Raw genomic sequence first — 20,225 nt, forward strand, 5'->3', positions numbered from 1 at the left:
GTTAACATTATGTATTTCTCCAGTTGGAAAGAAGAAGGAGCGCAGCCCCAGCACCCCAGAGTCGTCTGTGGTCTCCCCTGTGAAGGACCTGACCCCTCCCCAGTCTCCTGTCAAGAGGATGCGCACCCCTCGCAACTCCCCCTCCCCCTCCCCTCCCGTCACCCCAGATGAGACCCCCAGGGAGAGGACTCCAGACGAGGACAGTGTGGAAGGTTAGCAGCTTTTTGTTGAGTACAAATTGAGTGTAAAAACATAAAGTATTAATGGTGACAATTGTATGAATCAAGTGAGAAGGTTGTTAACAACCAGGGAAAAAAAGTGACTTAAAATTGCAAAATACTAAGTACATGTTCCTGGCAACTCTGACCATTCTAGAATCTTTGTAGCTCCGCAGGCATACATTTGTACTAATTTGCTCTTTGTGTTACATACTTGACAATGTACATATATGTGAAGCTTTGATGAAATTCTTACACAAGACAATAAGTACAGACTGAGCTAACAAGGTCCTGTTGCCATGGCAGCGGGTGATTGGCGGGTGTGGGTGATCACCGGGAAGGAGTCGACAGATGCGCAGGTGACCCTGGAGGTGTTTGGTGACCAGGGTGGGTCCGGACCCATCGTGCTGGGCCGGGGAGGCCAGTCTGGCATGTTTGAGGCGCTACATGAGGACACCTTCCAGGTAGGGACTCGAGTGGCAGCCTAGTGGGTAAATTGAGGTGCTTGCTTTGTGTTGGGTAGGTCAGAGTTTTGATCCCCCTAGAACATAGGAAAGACTTTATAATTTGCACAAGTGAAAAAGTGCTATCAGTGGATTAGCCCTGTGTGGCCCAAGGGCTAATGAAAATGCAGATACATGTAGGCAATGCCATATACACTATTATTGTTCAAGAAGGACTTTACTGTAAAAAAAATTAATGCTGGAGTTGGTCCCCTGGAAGATCACTAGGAGTTATCATTGCCGGTACTTTTAACTCTCATCAATTTGATATAGTCAAGGCACAACATTTGTAAGTGTTCATTAATTTCAGTTCTGAGTTGAATTTGATCATGCATGCCACAGTTAATTTCTGTTTCCTCCTTAGCCCCTCCTTATTTCTTATTATAATAAGTGCTTTGATTTGGCAATCTGAATTGTCTTTTCTCTACTCTCCTTGCCTTGCCTTCTCAGAGGGGTTATGCTCTCAAAGTAAGTACTAGTCCTCCACATTTCCTAAATGACATCTTGACATTTCTGCCTCTCACGTTCCTTAAAGTCTCCTGTATAAGCACCATCAGTTCTCTTCATGCCTTAATTTTCAATGAATCCTCTTAATATTTACATCACCTGTAGTCATCATAATTTGGAGGACAACTTGAATGAAGAGCTTGCCTTGCCTTACTAAACATACTGTTCTTCTTTTGGGCACTCCAATGTCAGTGGACCAAGAAAAGCTGTGTTATCTAATGAGCACTGTTTTTCAGCTCTGTGTTAATATATGGTAATCTTGTGCTTCTCCCAGGTTAACCTGTCTGATGTAGGAGAAATCTACAAGGTCCGTGTCAGTCATGACAACACTGGAGACAAGCCAGACTGGTATCTTGGCAAGGTACAGCACAGGTTTATCATCATTAACTTTTAAGTTCCTTGAGAGATCAATTGTCACGTCAGTGAGTGTTATTCAAGGATGTACACCAATACTAAAAACTAAATATAATTTGATGTTGAAAATCTTGGTTTATCATTATTATCTTTACCAAAGGAAAATATTGTTTTTACTCAGTTTCCACCTCTTATTCTTATTCTTCTGTTACAAACAAATATGGTCAATGACCTGAACCAGACATCTGTCACCATGGTAACTGGTGTTGGGTTACATCATGTTGCAATTTTATGGCAGGAGGGATTTAGACTCCTGTCACCATATATATGAATGTGTTTGCAAATATTGCCTTTCTAGTTATGTTTATATTAAGTTAAACTCCTTCTGATGACTGTCCCATGCAGGTACACATGAAGGACCTGAATGGCGATGAGGAGCTGGTGTTTAAGTTCCACCGCTGGCTGTCCCGTAACAAAGAGGACGGGGACATCATGAGAGAGCTTCCAGTCGTCCAGCCAGGAAAGAACACCCTCCCAGGTATGCTATTTCTTTATCAGAACTTGTCCCTTGCATTTTAAGGTACCTAACAACAAGCACATGGATCAAAAATGGTTATCTAGGAAGCACTTAATGTGTGTTAGGCATCTAAAAATAATATGTACCTACCTAAGCCTATTACAACACATGTAATATACAATGTGAAAAACAGAAAACTGGATAATAGGGCATTACATTTTATCATCAGTAGACTTTTTTGGGGACAAAAGTTGATACTGGCTAAATGATAAAGCTAACCAGAATTCAAGATAAGATTTTGTACAAAAATGGTAGAACTACATTGTAAGTTAACCATAATTATCCTTCATGTTATTTTTTCTGTAGTTCTTCGGTACTATGTCCAAGTGTACACCGGCGACATAGAGGAGGCCTTTACAGAAGGAGACATCTACATGAACATAGTGGGAGAGAGGGGCGACACAGGGGAGCGACTGCTGATGAACTCTACTCAGGAGAAAAAGTTCCAGCCAGGCCAGGTAGGCTAAACTTGGGACAGCATCTACTCACCTCTTTTCCAATATGATTGGCTTCTCCCTTACTTCATTTTATTTTCAGTTGTAAGGATTTATTTTCTTAAGACAAGTAAGTTGAGCAGCAGAAGTGTCTATTTCAATGTCTATGACATGATTAGCCCGGTTACCAAACCTCTTATAGCTCCCAAGTCCTACATCCTCTCCGCAAAGGTTACCAAACCTATTATAGCTCCTAAGTCCAAATTTGTGGAGAGGATGTAGGACTTGGGAGCTATAATAGGTTTGGTAACCAGGCTATGACATGATTGATCAAACACCATCAAAAGTCCCCAACATTTGTGACATGTGTGACAAATGCTTTACAGACCTGGGATTTTTTGTAGCAGTAGGATGTTGGTAATTTGATTCCAAAGGACTAACAAGAGGGGATGTTGGTAAATATGATTTGAATACCATGGAAAAATCATTAATGTCTTTATGTCAAGTGCTCATTGATATTGAAGTTGTCCTTCGTGAAGAAAAAGTTGTATTAAGAAAGTCTGTACTGTTGTGTGTGTGTTGCAGGTTGATGTGTTTGAGATTGAGGCCGTGTCCCTGGGAGCGCTGAAGTCCGTGGTCCTGAGGTGTGATTCAGGCAGGTCGGATACAGGCTGGTACTGTCAGCACATCATCGTCAGGGAGTCCGAGGGTGCCAGGACTGAATGGATCTTCCCATACGAGAGGTGAGATAAGATAAACTTGTAGTGAAATTTTCTTTTAGTTTTGCTTTAATTTGTTACCATAGCTTTCCAGTTGTCAGATTGATTGATCTGTTTTAAAGAGGCCCTGTCTAGGATTTTTGATTGAGGTGCAAAAGCATAGACTATGAGGTGTTTCAGTTCATCCGAAGGGATCATTTTCATTTTCTTTCATCAGACACCCAGAAGAAAAGAGAGCAGATGGTCAGCTGGTGAGGACTCTACCTCTTAAAGGTAAATTAGGACAACCCTCTCATGTCATCACAGTAAACAGTCTCAATATTATCATTATTTCATAACCATATTCCTCCTCCATCAACCTCAAATTACACTTCACTTATAAGTAGCAGTTCAGTGGTTATTTCAAAATAACATGCGGTACTTGATCCTTTTCTTTGCAGAAGAGAGACCTGTGCCATCAGAGTCAGCAGCTGAGGAAAGCTTTGAAGGTAGGATTGGATACAACAACCGAACATTAAAACTATCATTTCACATGTACTAGCACCATGTCTTTACTACCCCCTGTCATGAGATGTTGGCATTCATTCTTTTCTCCATGTGTGCCCATGTGACTAACACTGTGTCTGTCTCTCCACCATTCTGTGTTGTTGCTCCCTGCGCAAACACCCAGCTGAACTGGAAGGTAAGGCTAATGCACAGCATCACCACTCCTTTACATTAAAAGCACCTTCTTGCCAGCAGATTATAGCCAGTAGCTTTAGCCTCAATACCATCTCACAGCTAGTGAGTCTGTGCCTTGGCTCCTATAGTCCCAAGCTTGTAGTGGGGAGAGTGGGGTATAGGAGCCCAGGCATAAACTAAACATTAGGGCACCACCCAAGCTACATTAGATTAGCATCGTAGAAAAAAAATTGCACGCTTACATGACATTTTGAATGTCCTTGGGACATGTTTTGGCATGCCTAAGCTGAAAGGTTCTGGAAGCATGATTTATTCAGAACATACATGTACTAGTTGGCATGCATGCATGCTTCCCTTAGAGAAAACATGTTCAATACTAGGCAGTTACATTTTCTTACAGGAAATTAGTCTCAAAACAACGCCAGAACTATATTCAAGCTGTTATGGGGTGCTAGATGCATGAAAGTTCTTAGTTTAGTCTGTCTAACATTCCACTAATTGACATTCCTAACATTAACCAACATACTGCAAGTCTGTGCTTACATATTACTAACATCTCCATGCTTCTCTCCACCTTGCCTGCCTGCCTGTCTGTGTGTGCCATTGAAGAGCAAGCCAAAAAGATAGTTGAGGTCGTGTTACAAAAGTCGGTGAAGGAATTGAGTAGCCCTGGTCAGCAGTATGGTGATGGTGACAGTGATTTTGCTGCGGAGTCTGACTCAGAACGCGGTCCTGAACCAGAAACCAACACAGACTCCCTGTCAGAAACAGAGCCAGAGCGTATGTATTATGATAGTTTTACAAGAAAAATGTAGTCTTCCTCACAACTGTTCAGTTCTTGGTGTTATTTTTGTTTGTAAAATTTCAGCCAATCGTTTTCCTTCTCACAAGTGCACCACATAGTGTCTTTTGCTGCTGTTTAGTACAAAGTATGGTGAACTACATGTATCTCCTGCACTGGTGCACGTTTTAGCCACATTTCTATTTGTCTCAATATAATAATATATATCCTGAATAAGCCTGATGTCCAAATAATACTTCAAAAGCTAACAGTATTGGAGTTGATATCATAAATGTTAGCTACGGCACTTAACATAATATTATGTTAAAGCATTATATGCCCAAATTTGATTGTGCTACAACATGATGTCATGGCTTCCTCCTATCTGTATTATTCTGTAAGAAATGGAAACCTATTAGGAGTCACATATCATCATGGCTTTTCTGGCCCTATAGCCAACGCTTCATTGTTTCCTTTGCATATGTTGCCCAGACTCTGACTGCATAATGTAAAATTTACATGCCCATCTGCCATCCTTCCACCCTTGATCAGCCATGGTTTTAACTCAAATCATGCATCAAGTCAATCTTGCATGAAAATAATAATGATTTCCTTTATTTCCTTTAGTAACAAATGCACTGATACAGCAAAAATGACACTACCATGCATATATTGAATTCATTTCATATGAAGTTTATGTTTGGTGTTATTATATGTTTCAATTTGTTATCTGTTTTTTTTTGTCAAATCAACAATGTGAAATACTATATAGCATATCTTTTGCTATAATTTCAACATTATTTTTCCTCCAGAGGGTGACTGGAAGGTGTATGTGTCCACTGGGAGCATGGAGGATGCTGGGACAGATGCAGAAGTCACCCTGTTTGTGTACGGAGACCAGAAGTGCTCCGAGCCCATCCAGCTGGGGCTGGGGAAGGACGGCCTGTTCCAACAGCACACTGCTGATAAATTCAAGGTAGGCCTAAGATTTAATCTATGCAAACCAATTGTTACTCTATATAGTGTAGTATTTTGCATTGTACAGTGTCACGTATTCTGTTATCTAAGGTCGTACATGTAATTTGTCATTCACTTAATCACTATATTAGAGATATTGTCTCTTCTAAGCTTTCAGTAGAGTAGGAAGTCAAGCATTATTTGGGGAGCTTGAACCTCAATGCCAATACCAATGCCAATGCTAATGTAAGTAGTAATAGATTTTCATGCAATGCTGTCTACATTTTGCCAGGTGAATGTGAAAGGTGTTGGTGACATCTATAAGGTCCGGATAGGGCACAACAATGAAGGGGAGAAGCCTGACTGGTATCTGGAGAGACTGAAGATGAAGGATCTGAATGACTACCAAGTGTTGAACTTTGTGTTTAACCGCTGGTTGTCTCGCTCACGTGATGATGGAGATGTCTGGAGAGAGCTGCCAGTCATCAAACCAGGGGTCGAACCATTGCCAGGTGAGGAGGCAGTCATGTTGTCAAACTTTGATTTGTTTGTTTGTTGCTTGTCATATCTACTTTCCTTTTTTTCAATATTAGTACTGGTACTTAGGGTTTCCTATTTCTTACCCCCTTAATAAGTCAATCTTGCAAGTCTACAATCCAAAACATTTGGGTATTGAAGACCTAAAAAGTCTAAAAATTCCTCCTCATTTCCTTTTGCAGTCCTGACATATCAGGTAGCAGTATACACAGGTGCAGAATCAGATGCCAGCTTTACATCCAACCTGTGCATCACCATCCACGGGAGTAGAGGGGACACCGGGTGCCGCCTGCTCCACAAGCCACTGAACCACACCCAGGCCAAGTTCCAGCCAGGACAGATGGACCTGTTTGCAGTAGAGGCCGTGTCACTGGACCGTCTGAAGAAAGTTGTCATAGCACTGGAAAATGAGTCAGGTGAGAAGAGGCAGTAAAACTTCATGGAGTTCAAATTGTCTTCTTTTGGAAAAAGTGGCATTTGATATTTACAGGAAGTCTTTCAAAGCTACTGCTATAATAATCTGTAAGCTTGTCTTTGTAATTTTTCAAACGCAGTCCCTGTCCTTGGTGCTGAAAACCCTGCTGGGTGCACAAACCCTGCAGATGTAGTCATTACATGTGTGTCTCCTCTCCTCAGGAGATGGGGTGTTCCTGGATAAAGTGGTGATTATGGAGTCGGCAGAGTCTGACAGGGAACACGTGTTCATCTGTAACCAGTGGCTGCACAAGGACAAGGGAGATGGGCAGACAGAGAGGGAGCTCAGCCTGGATGGTATGTGATTTGATGGCATTATAATCTTGCCTGCCAGTGTTTTTGTTAACCAGGTATCCTATACCCATGCGTATTGAGGAAATTTGTGTCTCTGTCTGTTGTATGCATGCCATTTCTATCTATAATTTAAAAACAAGAAAACTTGATATGATTGTAGAAATTTGGACCAGGCTTGGCATTGTTGAATAGTGAGTATTATCCTGCCACAGCCTGAACGTTGCAATGCTTATTGGGGTTGTGCCTGTGTAGGTGAGGACTGGAAGGTTTGGGTGACCACAGCTACTGACTCCAGGTCCACCCATGGGTCCCAGGCTACACTGGTCATCTATGGTGATAAAGGGAAGTCAGAGGAGCTTGTTCTGGCTAATGAGGAGACCAAGTGCTTTGAACCAGGAGCAACTGATGAGTTTCAGGTGAGGTTATGTTAAAATTTCATTCATTGAGCAAAAAGTGCAAGTCTAATTTTTCATTCCTTTCTTTATACTGTGTTCTTTTGCTTCATTTTTAAGAAAATGTTAGGAAAGTAGATTCAATTCATCAATGAATAAACATAAACACAGTGTATCTTTGGTATCAAAGACTGGCAGGTCAACTAATGTTTTTTGTGCATAACAGATCTCTACAGCTGACTTAGGAGACATCTACAAAATCAGGGTGGGATATGAAGATGAAGACAAGTGGGAAGGCTGGCACCTACAACAGGCAAGTAGTACAACATCTCTCAGTTCTTCTTGTCACATCTTTAATCTCTGATTTTGTATTCCTCAATAGGTCAACATGTAAAATGTGTCAGAAAATACATGTATCAGGATATGTGACTTAAGTTTCAGCCCATAGACACAATTTTAACTAATGTCGCCAAAGCTTCTCTGCCTATATAGATAAAAGCATAGCTTCAACTTTTCACTCTTTGTACATTGTTGCAACTGATGCTTATGTTGTGGAAAGGTAATTAAAAATGAATTCTCCCTCTCACTGACAGGTGAAGCTGCAGGCTCTGTCTTCTGGAGAAGAGTTCCTGTTCAAGTTTGACCGTTGGCTCTCACGAAGCGAGGATGACTATGACATTGTCAGGGAGATGGCCATCGCAAAGGATAGTCACAGTGTACTACCAGGTAAAGTGGAGTTCTTTCATCTTTACATAATGTTTGGGTTCAACTGTAAGAAGACTTTAAACTTGTGGAATGGATGAATGTTTTGGGCTTTACTTGTATGAGAAGGATTTTGTATTGAAAGTATTGTAAACATTAGAGCATATCTTCAGAATTTAACCTGCCAAAATGATGGATGGAGGCAACAACAACAGAAGAAAGGTCCAGAGACACTTGTGTTACAGATAAGAAAGACCCATGTGTTTTTGTGCTTGGTCTGTATTATATATTTTTTTTCCTCTTTGCAGTGTTGCAGTACTATGTATCAGTGTACACTGGAGACCACTGGGGAGCCCACACTGATGCTAACGTCTTCATCACCCTGTATGGGGAGAGGGGAGACTCAGGGAGGAGGAGGCTCTTCCACTCTACCACTAATGCAGTTAAATTTGGCAAAAATCAGGTAGGGTATTCCCATGGGATACTCCTTAGCCTTATAAGCGCATTAAAGTAACCATTTGGCTATTGGTTATGAGGTTAGGCAGCAGACTCAATGTTTCTCCTTTTTACAGTCATTTCAAATTTCTTGCAACAGCACTACACTGTGCAACACATGCACAATACAGCAGATTTAACTGATGTTGTGCAGGTACAATACTCTTGTAGTTATAAAACATATACCGGTAATACAACACTAAATGCAAGCAATAGATACAGTCAACACAGTATTCAGCTTGTTGGTGTTATTTGTTGATTATAGAAGAACAGTGTTTTTGAGAAAATCTATGCCTCATTGGTTCCAGGTGGACACGTTCTTGATGGAGGCTGTTTCACTGGGCCAACTCAGCAAGGTTGTCATCGGACATGATGGGGTAGGATACGGCGCCGGGCTGTACGTAGACGCTGTGACGGTACATGAGGGGGAATCAGCTGTGTCGGAGTGGTTCTTCCCATGTGGCCACTGGCTGGATGATCACATGGAGGACAGCTGTACGGAGAGAGAGCTCTCACTATTAGGTAACCTTTTTTTCTCTCCCATTCTGAATTACCAGGCTGGGGGAATGCTCTTCAAACATCTCTGCCTTATTTTGCTCTTCATGTCTTTTAGCATTAACTTGGTAATGGTACAGATATCTTACTCAGATTGGTGTATGACGATCTTGTTTTTTTTTTCATCTCACAACAGGGCTGCGTCCAGTGGAAGCTACAGAAGAACTAGAGCGCCTGCGCAGCTCAGAGGAAAATGAAGACAAAAAGTCCAGTACGTATCTGAGCTACCTGTATGCATGTACTGAGTCCTCTAGCAGATACAGCTATATCTAAGAAGTTGAATACTGAATAATATGACTTAAATTAATTAACCATTTCCTGCAACCTAGTTCAATACACACTAGCACTGGTATGTCTTACAGTGTCCATGAATACACTGAATCTACATATAGCCATTAATTGTAACAGTCAAGCTACAGGAATATCAAGAAACGTTAGTCAAGTATCAAGCCCTTATAAATAAATGTACTTAATATCCACAATTTCCCCATGCATCACAGATGGAAACTTCACAGTGTACCTGCGGACCAGTGACAGTGTGGGTGCAGGGACCAAGGCTAAGGTTTGGCTGACTGTGTATGGGGAGACTGGGAACTCTGGTCCCATCAACCTGGGCACAGACCAGGACAACGGCAAGTACAGCGAGCCTGGGAAGGAAGCCGTGTTTGATGTGAGTTTACCATTCTTCTGTTTTAGTACATGTAATTAAATTTGTGAAAGAAGCAGTTAATCTAGCAATGTTATAAAATTGTAGCATTGGATAATCAGAGGATACTCAAGTGTTTGGTGCACAATGTGCCATGTTTCTGATAGATAATATATAATACCATGACGTAGTTAAAACTGTCAATGACATATGATTCCCTTTTTCTTAGAATAAGATGGAAAACTTGATTGAATTGCTTTCCTGAATTGAACTGACTGTATTGTTTTGCTGGCAGATCAAGGCTGGTGAGATTGGAGAGCTGACTAAAATCCGTCTGGAGTTGGAACCAGAAAGCAAGCCAACCACATGGCATATAGACTCAGTAAGTTGTATTCACTATGTCCTCTTTCTTTAAAATTGGAGAATAGCTTTGTGTAGGTGCCTTCAGACCTCTACTTTATCTCTCTACTATGACATGCTTTCAATACAGCATGTGTACGAATGGCACCAACAGTAATTAGATCAAATGCATGCACCTGCTCACAGTATTGTTCCCACCTGTACCAGGTGCTCCTACGTGACCAGGACACAGGTGAGGACCTGACGTTCCACTTTGACTGCCAGCTGAGTGACGACCCCGACACCGGCAGTCTGCAGAAGGAAGTCCCTGTACTCAGAGCCGGCAAAATGCCACTGCCTGGTCAGTCTCACTTTGTCGTTTATGTCAGTCGTAAAGAAAAAAATTATGTTTAGATCAGATTTTCTTTGACTGTGAAAGTTGGGATGATTTACCTTTATGCAGCTAAAGCCTAATGGAAAAAGCTTTAAAGGTATATTCCATTCACTAGGAGTAGGTGTGTCTGATACCTTTTATAGATCAGTTAAAATCCACTTCAAATGGGTGGCTTCTGCTGTCCGTGGTGCTGAAAATGTGCTTGTTTTTTATTTCCAGCTATCCAATTAATTTTCATGTATGGACAAGAGAATAATTTGTTGTGGGAACAAAACTTGCTTCATTCATGTTTCACCTGCAACCATGAGAGTAGTCAGGATAAGAAATATAAATCTTTCTCTTCTTTTTCCCCTTCAGTTTTGCAGTACTACATCATGGTGCACACTGGGGATGTGGAGGGAGCAGAGACTGCTGGGAATGTTTATGTCTGTATCTATGGCAACAAGGGAGACACAGGCAAAAGACATCTACACAAGTCCCTCACAAATGCTGTTCCTTTTCTGAGAAAACAGGTTTGTATGTTTCTGTTCAACCATAGTAGCACATAAAATCAACAAGATATAATTTTTTCCTAATACCCTCCTAATAAGGCTTGCTGTGGACGTTGTACCCTACATTCTGCATAATGTTTTATTTGCTTAATTACACTTGAACTTCTGAATGCTGCTGTTTGCCTGTAATGTTGATTTTTCTGTGATTTGTACATAACAGGTGGATGTCTTCATGATGGAGGCAGTGTCAGTTGGAGACATTGAGGTCCTGAAGATTGGACACGATGCTGACAAACCTGGTATGCATAGAAATACTTCTATCTTTAGAATGTCTTTATTATACCACCGTGCTGCTACAGTTGAGGTATTTGTATCTTGTGAAATTCCTGTCTTCCTGTGAGTAATGTCTGGGATGTATTTTTTAACAGGAGAAGGCTGGTTTGTGAGTAAGGTTGTAGTGAAGGAAAATGAGTATGCGCCGGCTGAGGCAGTCTTCACCACAGAGTGCTGGCTGGATTCACAGAAGGAAGATGGCAGGCTGGAAAGAGAGATCCCTCTGGAGGGTAAGGCCATTTATTAGTTTTATACATCATGTCAGATAACAGATTAACGTTACATGGATATGATGATTATTACTAGTAGCTACTATTTTTCAGGCATGCAAATATAGAATTACTAGATATAGCAACTGCATTTTGGTATTAAAATTACAAAAAGTAGATGGCACATCAGTCATTTAAATGTCAGTAGTGAAGAAATTAGAAGTTTTCACAGTCCCTCATACCACTGTTAAATCAGGTATGCATCCTTTTTTTATAGAACAATATGTGTCATGTATCACTTCAAGAATGTTAAGTCAACTTTTGATGCAATCTCTATGCTGTGAGAAGTTTAAGCATGGACAATTCCCTTTTGGCCTTTTCCAGTTGTTCAGCCAGCCTCTCCCAACACACAGCAGAAGGAGGAAACCTCTCAGGGTAGCTGGGATGTCTGGGTAACCACAGGGTCTGACCAGGACTGTGGGACGACAGCCAAGGTGCAGCTGGTTGTGTACGGAGAACAGGGTAACACTGAGCCTATCACATTAAACAAGAAATTCCAGGCAGGGACAACACACAAGCTTGAGGTGAGCGATTCTGTCATGTGAGACCTGATCTGTAATATTCAGAAGAATTTTGAAAAACTTTTGTTTTTCAAAATGCAATGTACATGTATACTGAAAATCTTTTTTTGTTGTTGCCCATGCCAGATTAATGTAGGTGACATAGGAGAAATCTACAAGATTAGGCTGAGCCATGATGGTACAGGGACAAAAGAAGCCTGGTTCATTGAAAAGGTATGTTTAAATTTACACACTTTTTTTGCACAATAAGTTGTTTTCTTGAATAACATCACACTTTGCCTTATAGTGTGTCTGTATATTTGAGTGTGCTGAGTACATAATTGATCCATTTGATTTAAGTAGAGCATCTACAGTGAAAACTAATTTCATGTTTGACTGCTGACTTACAGATAAAGATGAAGGACTGCCACACGAGACAAGAGTTCCTGTTCACCCCGCACACATGGCTGTCTGACCAGAGTGAACAAGGTGCCACAATCGAGCTCCCTGCTATCAGGCCAGACATTCCTCCTCTACAAGGTTAACTTTTCTTCTGCTTGTGATAGTTGCAATTGTATAACTCTTATTGTAGTTACTGTTTACCATAGAGTAGATATTCCTGATGACACAGGAACATCTTCTGAAGGTTTCACAGACAAGTACACTACATTTGTGCTACATTTGCCACTTTCTAAGAAGCATAATTGTTTGACATCACAACTTTGCTGCTGTCTATTGTTCAGAGAGGACATACGAGGTTTCCGTGTACACGGGAGATGTACCTGCGGGTGGTACGGAGGCCAGGGTGTACTTCACCATATTTGGAGACCATGGTGACACAGGGAGACGGATCCTCACACACTCCATCAACAACACAGACAAGTTCCAGCAGGGCCAGGTAATTGTGTAGACATTATCATATGGCTGTCTTTGGTGCCTTTTCAAGATGTCCCTATTATATGTTCCCTTTTTCTTCTTTCAACAAGCTATGAAACCCAGAGTCGGAGAAATACCTGTAATACTATGTATTCACTCAGTACGATATAGTTTTAATGAACTGCATATATTACATGTACATAATTATGTGAAAGTCTAAGCTGTTTTCTTCTGGCACAGGTTGATGTATTCCATGTAACTGCTCTGGATGTGGGGAAACCAAAGTACATCAACATTGGTCACGACAACCTGGGGAGAGGTAAGTACAGATGTTCCATAGTATCTGCTAAATGTTCTGAACAACATCAACTAAACAATTTTAAGTATCATCATCATCATATTTCTTTGCGAATATACAATGTATTTTTACTTGTAGTTTAGTTGACAGCTTTGTTGTTTGTCCACCAGGTGCGGGTTGGTTCCTGGACAAGGTGACCTTGAAGGAGTCGGCAGAAGCGACGTCAGAGTACATCTTCCCCTGCTCCAGGTGGCTGGACAGCAGCATGGAGGACGGCAAGACTGTCCGCACCCTGCGTCTGCTGGGAGAGGTCAACGATGACGACAACACAAGGGAAAAGGACTCCGTCACAGGTAATATCATGTTCTCTGGAGTCTTCTGGAGAGAAATATTATTAAGGCCTACATCATCTATCACACGTTATAAGCCTATAATATTAAATTTAACTTTAGTATTTTTCTTGACATATTTATTATTCCCTTTCAACAAGTTATTGGTGAAAATTTACTTCTCTTTCCTCATTGCTATTGTTTTATAATGTTAGATTCATCTGCAATCCTTTGTCAACTCACTCTTTTTTCCCATTTCAGGCCTTTAGGATAGAAATTGTACAATACAAAATAGATCTAAAGAGAGATACAAGAAATTCTGATTAACATAAGACATATTATTACGTGACGTATTGTACACTCCAACTACATATATGTATTTTTATATCAGAAGATACTTGGTTGCCAAGCTAATGTTGACAATTATCATTGACCGTCTTATTAAAAGATGATTGTAACAAATAGTAACTTAATTAAGACATTATACAACATTAAGAATAGCAGGTATTCTTAATATAAATGTGGAGACATAAAAAGTTAATGGTAAATCTGTTATCAGTTACTAGACCTTCAAACTTCATCTGATGATGCTGCACACTTGATAACAGAAGGCTGTAATATATACTAATATGATACACAACAGAACTGGCAAGAAAGGATTCCTGATAGAAAGTCCATTGTTAAGAGATAATTTAAGGGCACAGTGCAATACAAAGCTGTACACAGTGGCAAGTCAGCCGGCTAAGACAGGGGCAGTGCATGCAAACCAAGACTCACAAGTGGCTGCTGTTAAATGTACATAAGGTATAGGACTCCAGCAGCATTGACAAGTTTACATTTTATTTTGTTATTATTAATCAACAATTCTCCTAATTTTATTTCAGTTGGATGGTTCACGTGTTGGTTGGGCTTGGCTATATTAGCTGTCACAGTGTTTTGTTCTTTTTGTTTTGTTTATAAAAGATGTTATATTCTGTTGCAAATCATTATTAATACCTCTGGCACAAACTCACACTGCACCAGTGAGCATCAGGTTGATTGAGATGACATAATGCATGTTGTTGCACAGTGCAATATAACCATGAAGAAGCTACATTTTAACCCTTAGGCTAATAACTATCATGCACAGTAGAATATGTAAAATTTTCATGATTAACAGACTGAGTCTGCTTGCCTAACATAACTCAAGTAATGCATAACGTATTCATGTACTTCAATTTTCTTTGAAATGTTATTGGACCTTTTCCCAGGTTACGAATATTTGACGTGTTGAATTCCAAATGTTCGACCAAGTTTTTGGATAGTCTATTTTCATCCTTACTTTGAACACACTTTCCCATTTTCTTTAACACCCATACATGTAAGTTACAAGTCTAACAATAGTTGCTGCACTTTGCCCACTCCTCAGAGGGAGAGTGGAAGTGCTGGGTGACCACCAGTAATGTCCCAGCTGCAGGGACTGACTCTAAAGTCTACATCAAAGTGTTTGGAGAAAACAGGGTTTCTGACGACATACTGCTCAACAACAGTGACAAGAACTTCCAGCAGGGACAAATGGATGAGTTTGATGTAAGTGGAAGTCTGTTTATGTGTTGTTCTGAACATAAACAGGGATGTCTCCCGAATGTGCTATTTTGTTCATGATGAGATGTTGTGTAGAGCCTTGCCAGTGTAACCATTTTCTCACATTCCTTTTACGCAGTTACATCTTGGGAAGGATTTGGGAGAAATCTATAAGCTTCGAGTGTGGCATGATGGGAAGACATCCTGGCATCTTCAACAGGTGAGTGTGGCAGGTTGTTGGTTATTTTGACTTCTTGAAGTTTATTAGGATTATTACATTTTGTTAATGTGCATGTAGGCTACTGTAACTTTTACAGTTACTTGTACTGTTATAAAACTAACACAGATCTGTCTGCTGTGTAAGGCTACCACAGTAGGAGAAATGTTAGTCTCATCTATGGCATGATGAATAGTGACTGAAGAATAGTGTCGTCCAGGCTAATTTTCTTCTTTGCTCCCAGGTGAAACTGCTGGACATGCACACTAACGAGGAGCTGAAGTTTGACTTTGACTGTCGCCTGGTGTCTGAAGGACAGGAAGGTTCCATGGTCAGGGAGCTGCCGGCTATCCGACCGGGGAAGGACATACTGCCATGTGAGTGGAAAGAAATGAATGTTTCTAGATATAATTTCCTTATTGTTTAATCCCTGCTAAGAAAAGGTCTACATTATACCACCTGCTCATAGACTGCAGTGGCCTTTAAGTCTGTGTTAACACAAAGTGTACAAATATTGCTGGCTTGATGCATTTCTTGTATCTTGTGTATAAGTAGTGTAAGTCTACTGCTAAAATCTTGTGTTACACTTTTGTCCCACAGTGGTGAACTACAATGTTAGCGTCATCTCCAAACATTGTGAGGGGAACTCTGGTGGGGGACCTCTGCTCAGCATCAACTTAGTTGGTGAGAGGGGAGACACTGGTGTGAGACCACTTCTGGCACAGCCGGAGGTCAGTGGACAAAATGATGACAGTTTGAAGGTCAGTGATGTTTCAGTTTTATTTAATTTTTATGTCTTGAGTTCCTCCTAGTTTTCATTCCCTCATTTGTCTTTTCTTTCATCTTAATTTTTTTTGCCTTGTTTTACAAACAATTCATATAGCTTATCATTATTTATCTATGTTTGTTTATTATTGTTTAAACTTACAAATCTAATATAACTTTAAAAGATCTTAGATGTTTGTGAGTCTCTAGATTTCACAGTATGGTATAATTCTGAATGCTAACAATCCATGATTGCAGGTTGATGTCCATCACTTGGAGGCTGTGTCTTTAGGAAAACTGCACAGAGTTGTGTTGAGAAAAGGCCCGTCCTACCCTCTGTATATCACCAAAGTGGTGGTGAAGGAAGGAGACTTTGCTAAAACAGAAACGGTGTTCCTACATGAAGGGTAAGTCTGTATGGAGATTATACAGCAAATTACCCAATATACTAATCCCTGTTGTTTCTCTGGTCAGGCTATACATTTAGAAGAATGCACAAACCTAATCTCTATCCAGTTTCTTTGAGACGTTGTACGTAATATGTTAACCTTATAATGAGAACTCACAATGTAATCATGTCTACAACCATACACAAGCAATCTTGCACTTCACAGACATAATGTAAATCACCTATCCTGTTAAATGTTGATGAACAAATCTTTAAAAGCAGCAGCAGTTCTGATGAACTGTTGTATCTACTCCTACTTCATGTTCATGTTGACTGGTTTCCACAGGTTCATCGGTGATCATGACCGACCACAGGACGAAGCAGAGCAGGAACTCACAATGTCTGGTGTGTAGACAAACATACTGTCTTGGCATAATTTGTTGAGTAACATTTTTTTCTATCAAGACTTACTGTAAAAGATCTTGTGTTTGCCAATTGTTTTATGCTGATGCTGTGTTTTACAGAAGTGGTAGACTGCACTCCATCAGACAGAAGAGACAAAGAGGAGATTCAAACTCGTAAGTTTAATTTTTTTGTTTGCAATTTTCTATAGAATATTATATAAGCTATGAAGGTGTGCTACAAGCATTCCTCAAACCAAGGTGCTCTTAAGGAAGCAAAATGATTCAGACTTACTGTGACACCACATAACATTAACCATGCCATTGTAACTTGAATGATGTGAAAGAAAAAGATAAATCAGGTGAGGGGTATTGGCAGTGTTATCCATTGTCATTTTTTATCCATTATCCATTTTTTTGCGCAGCCTACATTCATTATTACGTAGTAATGCTCTCAGTTCATATTAGTGGAAGAGTCCAGTTTCTTGTGTTATATTACAGAGGGAGAGTGGCAAGTGTGGTGCACGACCAACGAGCACGCCAACGCGGGCACACACGCCCAGGTGCACCTGACAGTGTACGGAGACAGGGGAGACAGCGGGCTGCTCACTCTGCAGAACGGAGACCAGGACTGTTTCTCCTCAGGACGGACCAGCGAGTTCAAGGTCAGCAACAACTTTTCACACATCATGTGGGGGGGAACAATATGTCTTTTGTAGAAGTCTGTGTATTATAGAATTATTATGAACCAGAGAAGACGTCTATCATCAGTACCACCACATGCTTACTGACTTGTCCTGTTGAACTCAGGTCAATGTGGGATCCATCGGGGACATTTACAAGATCAGGATTGGGCATGACAACACAAAGGAGTACCCTGGCTGGTTCCTGGAAAAGGTATGCATTGGTATATATGATACATGTATTTGTTAAGGCATTTGAGTTATAGATGCTACATTGACCAGGTCCTACAAACGATTGAGTATCATCAATAAGCCAAGAAATGCCACAGTTTGTGTTGGACACCTTTTGTGTATAACAGTTAGACTTGCTCATAGCCAAAGTTATTTGCTACACTGTTATGGACCTCAACCAATCAGTTTACAGACCTTTGAATACATAGGATATGTGTATTCTGTATGGGCATGTCGACACCAGTGTATAACGCTATTAATCGCCCTAACATATCATGGATCTGTTGTAGTTGCGGTCTCCCTAACCTTGGCTCCAACTTGTTTGATTCTACTATATTTGAAACCTCAAACTGTTTTGCTTTTCCGACACCTGACTCTAGCCCCTGCTCCTGTTCAGGGAGTTCTGTAGGCTCACCTGTAGCCTCATCTACCCCGACTAGCCAAGTCCCTAACCACCCACCGAGGGACCGATCACGAGGTAAACCCCTCAGAGCTGCAGTTGTTAACTTTCAGTCAATACGAAACAAGACCGCAGAATTTCAGGTCTTCTGTGATACGGTGGACCCTGACATTATTATAGGAACCGAATCTTGGCTAGACTCATCAATAAGTAACAGTGAGATTTTTCCACCCTCATATACGGCACATAGGAAAGATAGAGAAGGCCGCGGTGGAGGGGTCTTTGTCGCCACCAAGAATGATCTTATAGCCACTCATCATCCCGAACTCAGTACCACAAATGAATTAACTTGGGTCAAGATTGACTTAGTCCACAGTAAGTCGATGTACATTGGAGCCTATTACCGTCCTCCATCAGCTGGTCTAGATGACTACCAAGCACTGGAACAGTCCCTTACAAACATACGAAGGAAGCCTGGTAACCCACATATATGGTTAGCAGGTGACCTTAACCTACCGACTGCAACTTGGGGTATGGACATAACCAGTAATTCCTCAAGTGTAGTCACCAACCTCACCAATAAATATATTAACTTGGTTAATGATGTAGGACTGGAGCAAATTATTAATGAACCCACACATCGTACGGAACATACCGCAAATATTCTAGACTTGTTTTTCACTTCTAATCCCACTCTAGTAGAAAAAAGCAAAATTGTTCCTGGTCTAAGTGATCACGACATTCCAATAATTGATGTGCATACCAAGGCACAAAAAGTGCTCAAACATGGCAGACTAGTCTACCAGTGGAGAAAGGGGAATTTGGAGCAACTCCAGAAGGACATGGAAACCTATAGTAATAACTTTCTAAAAAGAGCTAATAAAAGGACAGCCTCGGAAAACTGGGAAGACTTTAAAGAAAACATCCTAGCGACAGCAAACAAACACATTCCTAGGAAGAAGGCGAGATGCCTACATAACCAGCCGTGGATTTCACCCCAAATTAGAAGGGCGATGCGCAAAAGGGACAAACTCTATTCAAAAGCTAAGAGCACTAACTCAAAAGAAACATGGTCCAAATTCAAGTCATGCAGAAAAGCGGTCAAGCAAAGAGTTAAAAAAGCCCACAGAGAGTACACCGCCAATTTCCTTGAAGAAAACATTAAAGACAACCCTAAAGCATTCTGGAGTTATATAAAAGCACTAAAACACGACAATACCAATATTGCAGCCATGAGGCATCATGGTGTGCTTACTTCAGACCCAAAGGAGAAGGTAGATGCCCTGGGTGATCAGTTTAGTTCTGTCTTCACAGAGGAGGACCTAACCAACATCCCATCCCTAGGGAGACCTGTGGCTCCGCACGCACCACCTCTCTACATATCGGTGAATGGTGTCGCTAAACAGCTTTCTAAGCTTAATCCAAACAAGGCCTCGGGCCCAGATGGACTCTCACCAAGATTATTAAAAATCACAGCAACCCAAATTGCACCTGTGTTACAGGTTATTTTTACACAGTCACTAGACACCGGCGACGTCCCAGCAGATTGGAGAGCCGCTAATATTAGCCCCATCTTTAAGAAGGGAGATAAAACCTCACCTGTTAACTACAGGCCGGTGTCACTCACCTCAGTTTGTAGCAAAGTTTTGGAACATATTATACATAGCCATACCATGAGCCACCTTGACAAATATAATATATTATCTTCGACACAGCACGGTTTTCGTAAAGGACTATCATGTGAGAGTCAACTACTTTTGACAACCCATGACTTGGCTAGTACTCTAGACCTAAATAAGCAGGTCGACGCCATTGTGTTGGATTTCAGTAAAGCTTTTGATAAGGTCCCCCACAGCCGCTTACTGAATAAGCTCCAGCACTATGGCATTTCTGGCAAATTACTAACATGGCTGCAAGCTTCG

General features: G+C 40.9%; 1 protein-coding gene across 1 annotated transcript in view; it reads left to right on the plus strand.

Annotated features, from left to right (window-relative positions):
• The window catches only part of LOC109480884 (lipoxygenase homology domain-containing protein 1-like), a 71,527-nt gene that overhangs the window by 42,959 nt on the left and 8,343 nt on the right, over positions 1–20,225 (plus strand). The window contains exons 20-61 of the mRNA XM_019783213.1: positions 24–212; positions 525–682; positions 1,172–1,189; positions 1,503–1,589; positions 1,988–2,120; positions 2,466–2,617; positions 3,179–3,336; positions 3,530–3,585; positions 3,753–3,800; positions 3,983–3,994; positions 4,603–4,773; positions 5,587–5,750; positions 6,024–6,243; positions 6,451–6,684; positions 6,905–7,039; positions 7,289–7,452; positions 7,655–7,741; positions 8,022–8,154; positions 8,439–8,593; positions 8,934–9,147; positions 9,317–9,391; positions 9,681–9,850; positions 10,122–10,208; positions 10,394–10,526; positions 10,917–11,071; positions 11,271–11,349; positions 11,479–11,613; positions 11,977–12,176; positions 12,300–12,386; positions 12,563–12,692; positions 12,896–13,050; positions 13,269–13,347; positions 13,497–13,679; positions 15,064–15,224; positions 15,358–15,438; positions 15,680–15,812; positions 16,036–16,196; positions 16,459–16,607; positions 16,935–16,993; positions 17,113–17,166; positions 17,491–17,654; positions 17,800–17,886. Of these exons, the coding sequence (XP_019638772.1) occupies positions 24–212; positions 525–682; positions 1,172–1,189; positions 1,503–1,589; positions 1,988–2,120; positions 2,466–2,617; positions 3,179–3,336; positions 3,530–3,585; positions 3,753–3,800; positions 3,983–3,994; positions 4,603–4,773; positions 5,587–5,750; positions 6,024–6,243; positions 6,451–6,684; positions 6,905–7,039; positions 7,289–7,452; positions 7,655–7,741; positions 8,022–8,154; positions 8,439–8,593; positions 8,934–9,147; positions 9,317–9,391; positions 9,681–9,850; positions 10,122–10,208; positions 10,394–10,526; positions 10,917–11,071; positions 11,271–11,349; positions 11,479–11,613; positions 11,977–12,176; positions 12,300–12,386; positions 12,563–12,692; positions 12,896–13,050; positions 13,269–13,347; positions 13,497–13,679; positions 15,064–15,224; positions 15,358–15,438; positions 15,680–15,812; positions 16,036–16,196; positions 16,459–16,607; positions 16,935–16,993; positions 17,113–17,166; positions 17,491–17,654; positions 17,800–17,886 (5,405 nt within the window). The remainder of the gene's footprint in view (positions 1–23; positions 213–524; positions 683–1,171; positions 1,190–1,502; positions 1,590–1,987; positions 2,121–2,465; positions 2,618–3,178; positions 3,337–3,529; positions 3,586–3,752; positions 3,801–3,982; positions 3,995–4,602; positions 4,774–5,586; positions 5,751–6,023; positions 6,244–6,450; positions 6,685–6,904; positions 7,040–7,288; positions 7,453–7,654; positions 7,742–8,021; positions 8,155–8,438; positions 8,594–8,933; positions 9,148–9,316; positions 9,392–9,680; positions 9,851–10,121; positions 10,209–10,393; positions 10,527–10,916; positions 11,072–11,270; positions 11,350–11,478; positions 11,614–11,976; positions 12,177–12,299; positions 12,387–12,562; positions 12,693–12,895; positions 13,051–13,268; positions 13,348–13,496; positions 13,680–15,063; positions 15,225–15,357; positions 15,439–15,679; positions 15,813–16,035; positions 16,197–16,458; positions 16,608–16,934; positions 16,994–17,112; positions 17,167–17,490; positions 17,655–17,799; positions 17,887–20,225) is intronic.

Source organism: Branchiostoma belcheri, unplaced genomic scaffold (assembly GCF_001625305.1).
Source record: "Branchiostoma belcheri isolate BF01 breed outbred unplaced genomic scaffold, Haploidv18h27 scaffold53, whole genome shotgun sequence".
Lineage (NCBI taxonomy): Eukaryota > Metazoa > Chordata > Leptocardii > Amphioxiformes > Branchiostomatidae > Branchiostoma > Branchiostoma belcheri.